At 43.6% G+C, this 15,825-nt stretch overlaps 2 protein-coding genes across 3 annotated transcripts in view; one reads left to right on the top strand and one right to left on the bottom strand.

Moving 5' to 3' along the window:
- The window catches only part of GNAT1 (G protein subunit alpha transducin 1), a 32,595-nt gene extending 20,078 nt beyond the window's left edge, over positions 1–12,517 (top strand). Inside the window, exon 12 of the mRNA XM_083603532.1 lies at positions 8,136–12,517. The gene's annotated coding sequence lies outside the window, so the exon portion shown is untranslated. The remainder of the gene's footprint in view (positions 1–8,135) is intronic.
- Positions 1–15,825, bottom strand: part of GNAI2 (G protein subunit alpha i2) — a 120,467-nt gene that overhangs the window by 1,352 nt on the left and 103,290 nt on the right. The window contains exons 5-8 of one of the 2 annotated variants that reach the window (XM_083603523.1): positions 13,538–13,666; positions 4,874–5,003; positions 4,539–4,692; positions 821–1,046 (exon numbers count right to left, since the gene is read on the bottom strand). In XM_083603523.1, coding sequence (XP_083459649.1) covers positions 856–1,046; positions 4,539–4,692; positions 4,874–5,003; positions 13,538–13,666 — 604 coding nt within the window. In that variant the 3' untranslated portion in view covers positions 821–855. Of the gene's footprint in view, positions 1–819; positions 1,047–4,538; positions 4,693–4,873; positions 5,004–13,537; positions 13,667–15,825 lie in introns of those variants that run through there. The other variant, XM_083603524.1, reaches the window with a different exon arrangement.

The raw sequence follows: 15,825 nt of genomic DNA, 5'->3' as shown, positions 1-15,825 counted from the left end.
TACAAACATTGCTCACTTCAGTGGCCATGATGGACCCAAGCAACATTCAGCTTGCACCACATGTGCAACCATTGATTCCGTACCTCCCCAGTCTGTGAGCTAAATGTTTGTAATATACCCAGAAAAAGAAGGCTTCATCCATCATTTCTTAAACACATAAGAAGACCCTGCTGGACCAGGCCACTTATTATTCATTAAATTTGTATATTGCCAATCATCAGAGGATCACAGGGCAGTTTACAATATAAAAACACAATAACAAAAAGAATACTCCCGCCTCCCCAAGTTTGAAAGGCCAGAGATAGTTTAACACAAAGCCAAAGGCCTGGGAGCTAATCTCTGATGGACCATCTTCCTGAGCCTGGAATTATGTCAAGGGGCCCAGACGCATTTCAAGATTGGTTCAGAGCAGTTTAACAAGCTGATCCCCATCAGATTTTGAAGAGCTTCATCTCCACTGGGGCTGAAGGGAGCCCACATGAAAACAAGCTAGCATTCCTCCCTTCCAGCAAGCCAAGCCCTCCAGCTCCCATCAACTCAAGTTCACAGGGCATCAATGATTCTGCTTCATCTTTCTGCAATGTCAAAACCACTCCTCTGCCCCTTCGCCCTGCCAGCTCTCAGTGCCCATCCACCTTTGGCATCTCAAACAGTCGCTTCTGCTACTACCTTTGAGACACAGCCACACACAATGGTGCATTAAGATGTACAGAGATGTCACAGAATTGACAGCCCTGTCTTGCTCACACATTTATTTCCTGGGAAGAAACAGAAGTGCATGCCCTTTCGGGCACATGGATGAGTGTGTGCAATGCCTCACCTTCCTGTGTTCCTCAGTAGATGCCGCCTGGAGAGCTAGAAGAGCCCACAGTCCTTCAGGTTATTTTTGATGATGACATCAGTGACAGCATCGAAGACAAACTGCACGTTCTTGGTATCAGTGGCACAGGTGAAGTGGGTGTAGATCTCCTTGGTGTCCTTCCTCTTGTTCAGGTCCTCAAACTTGCTCTGGATGTAGCCAGCAGCTTCATCATACTTGTTGGCCCCTAAGGAAGAGGAGGAAAGAAAGAGAATGAGAGAGAGATCCACAGAATGATATCAGGACAGGACTAGGTGCACTAACTCAATGTAGATTTCTGCCCCCGAAATGACACCCATGGAATCAGATGCTGGTAGTTCAGAAAAGCAATGCATTAACTCCTGCTCTAGTCCTTAAAGAGGCCAACATATGCTGCTAACAATACTGGGAACAATCATGATACCTACAGCTTGAGCTTATTTTAATCCATGAGCAGTTTATAGTAGAAATGTGGTATGGCAGAGCTGAAGACTCTGGCCCGGAAAGAGCTCCAATTTCCTCATCTGCCTGGTACTGAGTAGTAACTGAATGAATTTACAGCAAAACTGACTAAATAAATTCAAAGGGAAATACACTGACTGACCGGCTCCTCCTCATGAAACTCAAGAGACACACAGCTTAGTCATACCAGGAAGCTGCAATGCTGACACAAGCAACTGCAATGGAGTGGTGCATTTTTTGGAGGGGTGGTGGTGTTCAAGTCACTTTGCAAAATGATCAGTTTCACACTTTCCAAAGCAATATGAGAACTGAAACACAGCCATCCTTTGAAATTCACACTTATCTGAATTTTGTGGTGCAGTTCTCAAACCATAGTTGACAAAAATGCAAAAAATAAAAAATGCATTAGGGTGAATTTGTGTGGACAACAACAATTATTTATTATTTATACCCTGCCCATCTGGCTGGGTTTCCCCAGCATTATTAGTAAAAATTGCTTTGCAATAATGTGCACCTTAGTCAAAACCGCATTTATTAGGAGAAATTAGAAGTAAAATGCTGTTGAATTTTCATGAGGATTTTTATTTTTTTTATTGCAAGATTGGAAACATGAGAAACAGACAAAACTGAAATTTGCAGGTTCTTCCATCCCTAGCTGTGCTTTACATACCATGCCTCTCTGGTCAGGAGGAGGCTTAAAAACTGAGAAAAGAAAAAGGATCCTTCCCTGCAGATTCCCGAAGAAGCGATTCTAACTCTTGGCCATTTTTATATATTCATCACAGATGAATGGTGGTTCAGCTGAACAGCAGAAGTTTGAGTGGAGCAGGGATGGAAAGATACTGAGAGTAAAAAAATAAAAAAGTTGACGATTTTGAACAATGGCAGAGGTTTGAGTAGAGCAAGCAGGGGGAAGGGTAACCCAGAGGGGTAGCAGCAGTTTAAAACAAGGTTTGAGTACAGTAAGAAAGGAGTTGGGAAAGGCTCTGTTGTGTTAGTTTTTTATGTTTGCTTCTGTGTGTGTATATCTCAACTATTTCTCTTTGTTAAAATTGTTTCCTTTCTTTTTCTTTCTTTCTATCTTTCTTTCTTTCTTTCTTTCTTTCTTTCTTTCTTTCTTTCTTTCTTTCAAAAAAGAGCAACCCCTCAGTGTCCCTCCATCCCTAAATACAATGCATTTCATTCTGATACCATGTGTTCCAGACGCCAAGTTCCAGATTCAATGCAGTAATTTAGCACAGATATTTTCTTAACGAACAAACATCCAGCTGTGCACAGCATTACCTGAACTTAACCTTCTCTAACTAAAAAAGCTAGCTGACCACCTTGTTCTTAAGATTCTACTCGTCTTATATATGCAGTAACATATATAATGGGATATGTGTGTGTAAAGAGGCTGCAGAATAGAAGAAAGGAGGGAGAACAGAAACGGGGGCAATCTGTGTGCAAGGGAGAACTGAGAAAAGGAGGATGGAGGGGGAAGGAAGGGAGTGAATGTAAAAAATGCAAAAAAAGAAAGAAAGAAGGAGTAGAAAGAAGGGGCCTGAAAGGGTCTGAAGAATGGGAGGAGATGGTGGCTTCATAACCGGGCAGAATATGAAAAGGGTGCTTTGTAGTTGCAATATGTGGAAGGAGGAAGATGCAAGGGGTTACCAGGGGGTGGGTTTCTGTGCAAGGGGAGCTGCACAATAGGAGGGTTTGGAGGAGGCGTCTACATGGGAGTGAAGGTGAAAATGGGTTGCAGAACAGAACAGGCAAGTGGCTTCAGAAATAGGATTAGGAAGCTGCATGGGATGGGGAAAAGAAGGGGATGGCAAGCAGAGTGAGCAGGGGTGCAACATGTTACTTAAATTTGTCAGAGAAGCTGCCTTGGCCTTGTTCCTTTACTCACTTTCCCTACATACTGCAGCTGATGAGATTATCAGCAAAAGAAAATTCCACACGTCCTGCCATGCACAAAAGCAGTGTTGAACACCTGCCTTTTCCACTGCCAAAGTCTTACAACTCGGCCCCTAACACGCAGCACTTACCATTCACTCATTAGCTACAGCCACACTTGTAGACTTGCAGACTGGTTGTCTTCTGAATTTCTTTTCCTCCTGGGTCTATCCAGAAGGCCATGCCCTTCCTTTCTACTGTTCTAAAGACACAGGGCTTGTGCTGTCACTGAACTGCTCCACTCTCTTGCAAGAAAAATCTAATTATCACAGGAACTTCATTCAACTGGGAGTCTTGTGGCACTCTGAAGACTAACATATTTATAGTAGCAAAGCTGTATATGCCACGGTAAATATTACAATTTTTTAAGGTGTTACCTCTTCCCTTTCTGTTTGTGGTTACTTTTCACGATCTGAACTGTATAAATGACAAGGTCTTCAAGCACAAGTTTACACAGGTCCACACGCTACTGCCCCCTAGCTTACAGAAATAGAAATGTTCCCCTGGAATCAAAGCATGTGTATCAGAGATTTATAATACGACTTATGTTGTTGAAAAGAGACCAGAGTGTACAATAAAGCAATAGGAAAACTGCCCCACATTTCCTATGTGAAAACTTGGCTGCCTATATTCACCCTTACATGCCTGGTCCCTTATATATTACAAAATGTGTGCACTGGTCAAATGTGCAATTTACCTGGTAACCACATTATTTCCACCACAATCCTCTGCTTCTAAAAGTGGAAGCTTTGTCAGAATTTGGCAAAAGTGTGCATTGCCTACATTTCATATTATGTTATATGCATGGGAATCGACACACAGCTTTCATAGGCATCTGTAGATAGAAACTTTCTCCTTAACCACCTTTTGAATAGGTCTTGCCCATCTTTGAATTGTAGTTTTCTCTGCAGTGAGTCTGTGCAAGTTTCAGGGCATAAATTACCCTTCTAAGGTTGCATTTCAAATCTTTTCAGACTCAGCAGCATGGTGTGATGGAAGTGGTAGTCCAACAACATCTGAAAGGCCACAGGCTCCCCATCCCTGACCTAGAAGAATCCTATAATAAATTTGGCCTGTACACCACCTCCCACTAGATTTTAGTTCTAAACTAAACTGGGAGTGATACAGAAAGGGAGATGGCAGGGCACAAGGGGTGGGGGGATTGTGAGACAGAAACTTGCTCCTTGCCTGCCACTAACGCCAATCCAAGGATAGTGTTTCCAGACCAAAGAGTACTGGAGTAATTAAGGACATGTGGGATTTCAAGTTAATTTCTCAAATAAAAAATGGCGCCACATACCTGTGTACTCTGGGAAGCAGATGGCCAAGGGGCTGTGGATGATCTTCTCCTCAAAGAGATCCTTCTTGTTGAGGAAGAGGATGATGGATGTGTCTGTGAACCACTTGTTGTTACAGATGCTGTCAAACAGCTTCATGCTCTCGTGCATCCGATTCTGTCAAGGCAACAAATATGCTGAGCCAAGAAGTGTGCTCAGAGGAAGAAGGGGGAAGGGCAAAGGAGCTGAAGGCTTAAGAGTATATGGAAGTCTAAGAAAACAAAATCGAACAATTTCTGTACCAAAGAGCAAGCAGGACACCTTGAAGGCTTTATTGCAAACATGAATATTTCCTTACCATCTCCTCATCTTCAGCCAAAACCAAGTCATATGCGCTAAGAGCAACACAGAAGATAATGGCAGTCACTCCTTCAAAGCAGTGGATCCACTTCTTTCTCTCGGACCTCTGTCCCCCCACATCAAACATTCTGTGAGGGGGGAAAAACCCACAATGTTACTGAGGTCTGACATGACAGCAATTACAGCAACATCATATTGCAACATCATATTGCTGGAAACCAAAAGAAAAGATGGGCTTAACCAAACCTGGAAACTAAGTATAACTTTGAAGCAGTCACTGAGTCTGGTTCCTTACTGGCTCAGTGGAAAAATGTGGAGATTTAAGTCTGCAAGATGGCTTGGAGGGCAAACCTCCCTGCCTGCTGAATGCTGCAAATATGAGTATACTGAGTAGCAGACTGCTGCCCAGCCCCGATTCCCTCAGACAAACATTCTTGGACTTTCCCTTCCTTGTATGAAATGTAAAGAAAGAAGGAAACTTCTCGCATCTCTCAGAGCCATTTGCTGCATGGTTAAGAAGTACAGCTTTCTTCTGTTTGGAACCTGGAGCCCAATTGCTAAGTGTCTGAAAGGGAGTCACACCAACGGACTTGATGAATGCACTATTCTCAGCATCAACAAAGCGACTGACCGCATAGCCAAAGCCAGTGGCACTAAGGAACACACACTATGAACTCAAAGGGTAATAACACAACCATGATGACGCTGTCATGATGGCCGCAGTAACCAGAGCACTGGATAAGGTTTTCTGTACAACCAGTTTAGCACAAGGCAATGATCTTCCCTAATCCAAGTAACAGGCACTGAGGCTGAACCTACATGTGATGTTCTACAGTGGAACCTTGGTTCTTGAACTTAATCCGTTCCGGGAGTCCGTTCGACTCCCAAAACTGTTCGAAAACCCAAGTTTGGCTTCTGATTGGCTGCAGGAGCTTCCTGCACTCAATCAGATGTTTGGCTTCCAAAAAATTTTCCCAAACCATAACGCTTACTTCCAGGTTTGCAGTGTTCAGAAGCCGATTTGTTTGGGAGCCAAGCCATCATCATCATCATCATCATTATTACCACTGTATTAAACTTATGGCTGACATACAAAAATGGTATCACTGATCCTCCCTCTTCTGCCCTTATTCATGTCTACAATGCGTTGCCTATCCTGTGAGTAGGGAAACACAGCACTACCGCATCAGGATAGGAGGTTGTCTGTCAAGTTACTGAGGATAAATGGCATGCACAGTTGCTGCGTTCAACGACACCTATGTGCTTCATGGGTTGTGTCTTCCTGCCCTGAAGCACAGAGAAAACTACTTTTGCAGTTTCAGAAGAGCCATAGCTCCCAAGAAAAAGTGTTCCTGGAAGGCAGCCACAAACAGTTCCCCAGCATTAAGAGTTTAGAGTATATCAGGTCAAAGAGGTTAGTTAGTGAGAGGAGACAGCCGCTGCCTGGCACTTGCCACTAATTTACTCCAAGCAGTTAACATCAAAAACATTGCAACAAAAAAAATCAAACTGTACAATAAAACCAAAGCAAGAGTTGAAAAGTAGTGAACCCAACCAGACACACTAATCTCAGCAGAAACTCAAATACACAATATAAAACCGATACAGAAGGGCGAGGAGCAACAGAATCCTCTAAGTCCAGCTTAAAGGGACAGGTTTTAGACCAACATTTGAAAACATAGAGCATTATGGCTTAGGCTAGGATGGTCCCTAGAGGAAATCTGTTCAACCCCATGCATTTTAGACTATATACACATTATCTTGGTTGGAATTCATAGTAAGACAGCAAAAAGGAAGACAATGCTAATATAACACTGCATATGAGTGAGATACTTTCTCTAATGTCATTCCCCTGAGAATATACCCTGATATCACTAGGAGAGAACATGAGCATTAGTCACTGCCTGGCAGTGGTAGTCAAGAATTTCCTGAAGTACACTCTGGATTCAGATTGTTATCTTGCAGCCTCAATTTGCGGACAGATGGAAGGAGAAAAATGATTCTGCCTGTGCTGGAAGAGCTAAAATGTGTGTGGGCTGCAACGCAGTGGGACAGGACTGTAAACTAAGGCATACTTTCTGCTTTGGGGGATGTGGGGTAGGTGGGGGGGGGGAGAAGAACATCTGATCTGGCTAATGGAGCCGTAAGTCATTTGAAGGCCCATGCAGTGCATAATAATCGGTTAGCTGCCCAGCAGGACCTGAGCAAGGCCATTAGTTGTACTTAGAAACTGCTCTAAAACACCAGGTGACTTCCCAACAAAGGCCATGTGAAGGCATCGTCATGTTCCAAAAATTACTAATAAATGCAGCTAAAACATGGCCACTGCATCTACCAACATAAATCATTGTGAATCCTAGGAGAAGCCAAACTACCATGGATACCTATAGAAGAGCTCAAGGGAGAATGGAAATGGGAAATAGGTTCAGGATGAATGAACCATCAGGCGCCACAGAATAGGAAAGAGCCACATGCCATCCCTCACACCAGTCCAGGCCCCAGAAAGGAACACGTGGGCCCTGCAACAAAACGTTGCAGTGTGGAGTGCTGCTCCCATTTACTTTTGTAGTAAGCCAACCCTGCTTTCCTCTGCTATACTCCATCCCATTTCCCCTCCCTCTGGCTTTCCTCCCCCTCTCACCCCATCAACAAGCATTTTGAGGCAACTGAGTGCACAAAGCCCTCGACTTTACATACAAAGATGTATATAAGTATAATAAATCTTCCCTGTTTTTAGAGACAGAAATGGAAGGCCTGTTCCTCTAGCCCTGGAACCAGTGTACAGTGGTACCTTGGTTTACAAACATAATCCGTTCTGGAAGTACGTTCTTAAACCAAGGCATACTTTCCCATAGCAGCGGGGGACTCAATTTACAAATGGAACACACTCAACAGGAAACGGAACATGTTCTTATTCCAAGGCAAAGTTCACAAACCAAAACACCTGCTTCCGGGTTTGCAGCGTTCCTAACCCAAGTTGTTCATAAACTAAGCTGTTCTTAAACCAAGGTACCACTGTACTTAGGTTTTCTTCTAGCTACTCCTACCCCACTGTCTGCTCTGGCCTGGGATAAGGCTGTTCTTCCCCCATGGACACCCCCCCCCCCGGATTGTTCTCTTCAAGTTATTTAGTAAGATTTGAACAGCGGCTTCCCAGCTCATTTCTGAGCGCCATGCTACACTACTGTCTATGCAGCCGTAAATCTATAAAGCCAAGATAAAGTTTAACTCTAAACAAACGCTTTTCTGAAAACATCCAGAACCTGTAACTTGGGGAGCTACAGCAAAGGAGACTGTCTGAAAACCAAAGAGATCCATGGAAATTTGTCACACTAGATTGGAAGACCCAATTTCAGGATTGAATTCTGCCTGGTGGTTGAAGGAGGACTGCACATCTTCAATCTGCATGTTTTATTTGGCCTGCACAATCTTGTGGGTAACACAGTTACGTATTTGCTGGGAACAAGACAAGACTTTGAAACTTCATGGTAAAATGATTAAACTATATTTTCGAAGCCTTCTGCTACATTGCTGACATACAACGATAGCTCAGAACTAAGGGCTACTGAACAGGCCCCTTTCCCCAAACATTTGAGATGTTGCAGAGGCTGGTGTGGTGGGCTGGGTGGTGGGACTCTGACCCTTTGGGGACACACTCATAGGTTGAAATCTGCACTTGGCTCATTGGGTGACCTTGGGCCAAAACACTCTTAGCCTAGCCTACCTCACAAGGGGCAAAGAAAGTGAGTGTGTAGATGTGAGCACACTGCCTTGTCTCCTTGAAAGAAGGGCAAGATAAAAATGCCGTTAGAATATAAATAGGATTCGAGCACTACTAAGTACACACTTTGCAGAGAGATTATTTCTCAGTGCTGGAAAAACACATTCAAAGTGGCCCTATGAGTTGGCAGGGAAGCCGTGCTATGGGAGAGCTCTCTCCCCCCCCTGCCCTTTCTGGGGGGATTCTTTGCAGAGTTCTAGGCCTGGCTTGCTGCCAGCCTTCCACACAAGGGCTGTGGAGACAGGCTGCCAACGCATGGGGCAGGCTGAGCCCTCGGCTGGACAATGAGAGGAAACAGAGTGGGAATTCCATCCCAAGGAAAAGTGGAGACAGGAAACCGACGTGACATGTAAACAAACTCTGCCCTTCCACCCCCAGAAAAAGGCACGCCTCAGCAGCTCAATGAAAAGCTGGGCCACATTCTCAGGTGCTAAGAAACATACTACAGAACTTGCTTCATTGAGAAATGGGAGTTGGAAACCCAAGCCTGTGCTTGCACAAGGAAGAAAAAAGGCTAAGATTAGTCCCGGAACATAGTGAAGGGCTATATAAAATTTAACAAGAGGGCTCATCAAGATGCACTTTTAGTTATGAATTGTCAATATGCATTTGGGAAAGAGATCTGGATGACATTATAATCAAGAGGGAGATATTCCTTCTAAATTTCAACAAACCACTATGAGGAAACTCTTAAGTATTGCTATGACGATGTAATAATATTTATACATGAGAGCTCCCCTTTCCCTCCAATTCCAGTCATTAACTTCAGCAACCAATAAATTCCTTGCGGCATAAACAGCTAACACAGAGATATGTGGACCTGGGGGCTAGTAAAAATGCCCGTGGACTAATCATTTTTGGAGTAGTTTACAAGGTTGCTTTCTAATGCAGCAGACATACTTCTCTATGACAAGGCAGCAGCCTCAGGACATTCTCAGATGAGGATGGGAAGTTCAGGAAGGAAAGGCAACCCTCACACTGGCCAGGCCGGAGGGATGGGAAGCCACAATCCTTTTCTGACCTACGACAACAGGGCCCCTAAGAACTCAAGAGCACAAGAAGACCACCTCCAACGAACATAACAAACAGGTGTATCAAGAAACAACTGCTGTGTTTATTCACCTTTCACTACATGAACCAAATTTCCCTTTATTTTTAGGCCTAGTATAGTTAGGCATTCATACAAACCATTCACTCTTAGCTTATTGAGCTACACTGGCTGACGTATATTTCTGTCACGGACAAAGTAGACGGAATGAAAAATGCAGCCTCTCTCCTCTCCCCTCCCCTCCCCATAGTCATTAAGTCATTAGCAGCAGCTAGAGGGGAAAGAAGGGGCACAAACTCTATTGGAAATCATATAAATTGAGTTCCACATGCAACTGTGCTAAGGAAAATGATTGGAAATATCTTATTTGGCTTGAAGGCAGACTACCCTCTGGAGAACAATGACCCAGAAAGAACCATGTTACTGAAAATCCAATATACTGAGATTGGAGCTTTTTATTACAGCAAATGTAGGGCTCTAAGGGCAGCAGGGTGCTTCACACTTGCCTCCACTCCGGTTCTCAGAGCATTCATATCACTGGGGCACCTGGCCCTTGCGCTAGGAGAAACAGAACCACTTCGCTTAAGTAAGAGAATTTGGCTGCGATGGGAAGCTTAAGCCAGTCTGGTTTACTGCACACTTGAGTTGCCAGATACTCCACTAGAGCAACAGGGCCATGCCATAAATAAAAAGGTAGCCACGTTAACTTATGTGTGTCGTCATCCCATGCTAGGGAGCAAGGTTGTGACCCTCCTAAGCACATGGGAGGAGGAATTCTATATACCTGCAAGTGAAGGTGGTACTACCACTCTCAAACAGTATGCTGCCCCAATGAAGGGAGAAGTCTAGAAGTATTTTAAACACTAGAAGCACTTGCTATTTGTCAGCAACAGTGCTGTTATATTCAGGTGCTCACTGGGCCCCTGCCCTGCTAGTCAGTGGTGAGATGAGAGCACATACTTGGTCAAATGAATGACACTGATGGAGAAACTTGGTGTCTGAATACTGCTATGCAAATCAATGTATAGCAGTGTTTGACTAAGATGCTTCAATTGCACTTAAGGGGAAGCCAAGGTTCTTGTCTAGAGAAACAATATTGTATAAATAGCTCCATCGCTCCCAATTTGCTATTCCCTGGTGCAAATGGGCAAAACAACTGGAATGGGGAGTGTTTAGTGTTACACCTTCAACCATGAGCACTAGCTGGACTGATCAATCTTTTCCTGTTGGTTTATGTCTTGATAAGGAGGCAGAAACCATAATCCTGGGTCTGGACTCAACATTGACATGCACCTTTCCTGGTTTGTTTGCCCACTTATGCCAGGGAAGGAGTGAAGCAGGAGCAAGTCAGCTGCATGCATCAGTTCACAACTTGTGCACAGCATAGTTTATGAAGCCAGAATGCTGCCTTATCATTATATGCAAATGCGGCCCAAGTGTGCTCCTGTGGTCCTTACAACTGTTGGCAATGGCAACTGTGGGATGTGTACAGTTTTGTTCTGTTTTTGAACAGAATAATCTTACATTTGGATGAGTTGCATTTTTTGTTCACAGGAGTGCAAGGCACAACTCATTCTTTTTCAACTGACTTTTCAGGATTAAAATGGTCAACTAGAAGTTGCAACTCAAAACAGCCAGAATACAGCTTCTTCTTTTTGTATCTGTTATTTTTTCTATAATCACACTGCATTCATTTGAATATGGAAACCAATTCCGTATCACTCAATCCTACAGAGAAAGAACTAGATCTATTGAGATGCAAAAGTAACTGTCATCACATCCCCTGTGGTATGTGTCACTGACAACACACTTCCTCTTTCAAGCCAGTCTTCACTAGAAAGTTTGCTTCTTTGCCTCCATCTATTTCACAGTAATAAAGGAGAGAAAATAACACTGATAGACTCAGAAGTGGAACACAGCAGTCTGTTTTGTCCATCAACATCACATTAACTTTGAAAAATGGCATTCATTCTTGTAACCCCTAGTACTGGTGACTGATGTTTGAAAGATGCCTTCAATTGTAGCCAACAGGTGGGTTTCAAGAGTGCAGCAGTTGGGGAGGAGGAGACTAAGAACTTTTTAGCCATGTGCACCAGCATGCTGGCCATTCTCATTAAACCATCATTACTTTTTAACCTTGGTTTAATGTGATGTGTGAACCACGTTACGACGGACTCCTCTCACCCCAAATCTCCCAGCTGGTGTTGCAATTCATGTCTTGCCTTCATTTAAATTTTCATTGAAGCTCAGTGTAACCAGATAAGGCTGTGCAGGGATCCTCAACTGGATCTCAATCAGTGACATTTCTGGCTCAACTTGTCACAAACTGTGGAGTTCACTGACCAGTAAAGTCCATCTTTCCTTTGTGCAGAATGTCTGCTTACCTTGAACTGAATACCAATTGGATCATAAGAGTCCTCCAGAAAGGAGGTTTTCAGTCTTCGTTTTAAACTAGCACACCCCATCATGTTTAGAATTTTCCAGTGTACACACACTTTAAAAAGTGTCATCTGCGGCCAACTTGCTGTAATAAGCCAGTCTGCCTATGGTCCATGCATCAAGGAAGTGAACTCTTTAAACTGCTCCAGCAACTCAGTGTGCTGGCCAGCTGGTGTACAAATACAACCTGCCTTTGCTAGCTGTATTTCCAGCTTACCAGATAATCTGGAACGTCAAATTTTGTACACCCAAAACCCAAAGACATTTTCCCCATACCATGAAGATGTGCACTTTGATCGCCCATATACTGGCATAGCAGCCTGCCTTTCTGTTGTGCGGAAGGAAAGCTGTAATTCTAGTTTCTTGTGGTCTAATCCTTAGAATACAAAGGCTTTCCACAGTGATGCCTTCATGCTGCATTCAGAGCCGACAACTGCGGGGAGATTACACTGGCACCATCTCAGCCTGGACATTTGTATGCCAGACCCTACAGCTCGGCCTATTGGTTTACTGAGTCATGCATTTATGCTCTGATAAAGGCAAGCCAGCATGTTCCCTTTCTAATTCAACCCAGAGTCAAACACATTCGAAAGCCAAAAAGAAAAGGGAAGAAAAGAAAAGCACATCTCTCCTGCATGCAGGCCAGGGAGAAAATCAGGTGCTTGTCAAGGCACCAAATAAGCCGATTAAGGAGAAATTGGTTCCAACTGTAAATCTGGCTCCCTTATGGCTTTGGGATGCATCATTCCTTTCTGACAACTCAGCAAATGGATTTGTGGAAAAGCAAAGCTTTTCAGAATAACCACATCCAGGGCGTTTAAAGCAGAGCTTCTATCATTGCAGTATGAGACAGTGAAGACAAGGCAATCTGAATAATCCTTGCTGTGTTGGAAGGTAATGGACACAGTTGTGTTTCACTTGATGGTTAACTATGTGTCTCCCTACTAGCAAATGGTCACATAGTCCTAGGAGTCGCCCTGATCTGCAGGATGAGATAAAAAAAATATGCAAAATGGCACAAGTGAAACTGCTACATATGTAATGCCTAATTCCAGAGGTCAGGCACCCACGTTGATTTGGCATTTCTTTTTGATGTATATTATTCAATTGTATTGCTTTTCCCAGATCACTATGCAACTGTTGCTGATTCATCCATTTCCCTGTGACATCAGGGGAACGTGCAGCACCCTCTCCCTCTGCTGGAATGTCCGGGCCCATCTCCATGGCAGGTTACAAGAGAGCCCTCTGCTGCAGGGTGCGCATAATGTTGCTAAGCCTGCCTTGGTGTCAAATACACTGATAGCTAAAATCCAACTTTATCTGTTCTGCAATGAACATTAGGTACACCTTGAGTCTTATTTCCCTAAAGGAAGCTATATAGTTTATGTACTTACTTGAAATGCAGGTCTTTGAAGGTAAAATGAGTCTCTACAATGCCTGTGGTCTTCACTCTGGTTCTCAGCACATCTTGCTGGGTTGGAATGTAATCCACTTTGGCTATCCTCTCCAAATCATTCAGGTAGCTGCAGGGAGAAAGGAGTGGGGGTGGTAAGAAAAGAGGCTCGTAATAGTTTGTAAATTGCTTAAGAATACAGGTGGTCAATATGGTACCCTCAAAATATTGTTGGACCCCCATCATCCCTGACCACTGGTTACGCTGGCTGTGGTTGATGGGAGATGTAGTCTAACACATCTGAAGGAGAACATGTTGGCTACCCTGCTTTAGAAGATTAAGAAGGCTAAAGTGCCTTTTTTCATGTTGCACACAGACACACTCATTCATATAGCATGTATATTTGCCAGAGGTTCACAAGTCTTCCCTCTTTCATGCTACCGTAGGTTCCACAAACAAATATTTTCCAACCATCTTGGAAATAAGCAAAATCCTCAAGACCAAACATTTTGATATGAAGGTAGGCCCACACTATCTAGTAAAGTGGAAGAAAATAGTCCAGATGGTTTAGACCACTTGTCTTCAACTGATGGGTCAGGACTCAATGCCGGGTCATGGTCTGATGTAAGGTGGGTCATAACGGAAGCTTAACCACCATAAAAATATATGGAAGGAAAGTGAGAAATAGGTCACCAAATGAATGTTTGGGTTAAAGGTGGCTCTGGGATCTGAAAAGTTGAAGACTACTGGTATAGAACAAAGTTTCTCAAGCAAGAAACAAACATGTCTGTGATACTCCATAGAGTATCAAGGACGCACACATGCCTTTTGGGTAACAAGCCTGTAAAAACTGTGGAGGGGACTAGATGACCCTTGATTCCCCCTTCAAACTCTACAATTCTATGAATCAATGAAACACAAACAATCTATAAGCATATATCTGATACGTTTCTGGCTTGCGAGAGACCAAGCAGAAATTATCATTTTAGCTTATAAGGAAGAAGTTATTTTAACAAAAGTCATTTGATGCACATTTTGGTCCTCTCTGTGTTGACTTGGAAACAAGTCCCACTGTGTTCACTCAGAATTATATCCATGTAAACAAGCAGAGTATTACAGCCTTAAAACTTGTTTCCCAAAATGCAGGACAGCTGAACTGTGCCACCATCATGCACTTCTGAGCCACAGACGTCTTTATCTGTGGTGTTTAGGGCTATGAAGTGCCTGGCTCTTAACAGATAAGCTACTGAGACACACACTCAGGTTTGTATCCCACTCTGTCGTCATTTTAAGTTAATCACGGCTGCACAGTTACATTAATACAATGCTGCTCTCAGGGAAGAAGAAAGTATTCATCACTATGGCAACAAACCAGAGACAGAGAGAGCCTGCGCAGAAACGATTTATGGCGATATGCCATTTATAGTCAAAACACAAAACCCTCCTTCCTGGGAGGAAGAGGGAGGCCTTTGGGGGGAAGGGAGGGGACAGTCTGCAGTGCTGGTTGAGGCAGAAAGCATCAGGACAAGGCAAGCCCTGTTGGAGACGCCAGAAAACCCTTTGCAGTTTGGCCAGATTCCTTCCTTCAACTCACAGTAAAGTCAAGAGAAAAGCAGAGCCACAGAGCAGAACTCACAGGATACACTTTACAGTTAATATACCCATGAATGTGCAGTGAGAAATTGAGTCATCGAGAGAATGGCAATGGCATCCTTCCAAAAACGAGAGTTGAGTCTTTTCTACTAGAACAAGCAAGCAAGCTACAGTGTGAGAAATACACACAAATCCTTGCAGGAACAGTCAGGTGGAGCCACAACATTGGCACATGGAACGCAACCTTTGGGAAAAGCCCTCCATTATTAATTAAATTTGTATATCACCCTTAATCTGAAGATCAGAAGGCAGTTCACAACATAAAAATGAAAACACAAATACATAATAAAACAAAAACAAACCAATAACCCCCCCTTCCATAAACACATTTAAGAAGCCATAGAAAGTTAATCAGGCAAAGACATGCTTAAAGAGAAATGTCTTCACTTGTTACCTACAGAAAGGTAATGGAAGTGCCAGGCTAGCTTCCCCAGGGGGAGTATCCCACGAATGGGAAGCCGCTGCAGAAAAGGTCTGTTCTTGTATTGCCTGTTCTCCAGACCTCTTGGGGAGGAGACACACAAATAAGGGCCTCAGATGACAATTCCAGGGTCCGGGTAGGAGGAAGAGGCGGTCCTTGAGGTATTGCGGTCCTGAGCCATTTAAGGCCTTATAGGTCAAAACCAGCACTTTGAA

The sequence above is a fragment of the Podarcis filfolensis genome (assembly GCF_964270895.1).
Source record: "Podarcis filfolensis genome assembly, chromosome: 2".
In the NCBI taxonomy this organism is placed as follows: domain Eukaryota; kingdom Metazoa; phylum Chordata; class Lepidosauria; order Squamata; family Lacertidae; genus Podarcis; species Podarcis filfolensis.
The sequence above is the reverse complement of the archived record's forward strand: the minus strand, read 5'-3'. Positions and strand labels throughout refer to the sequence as shown.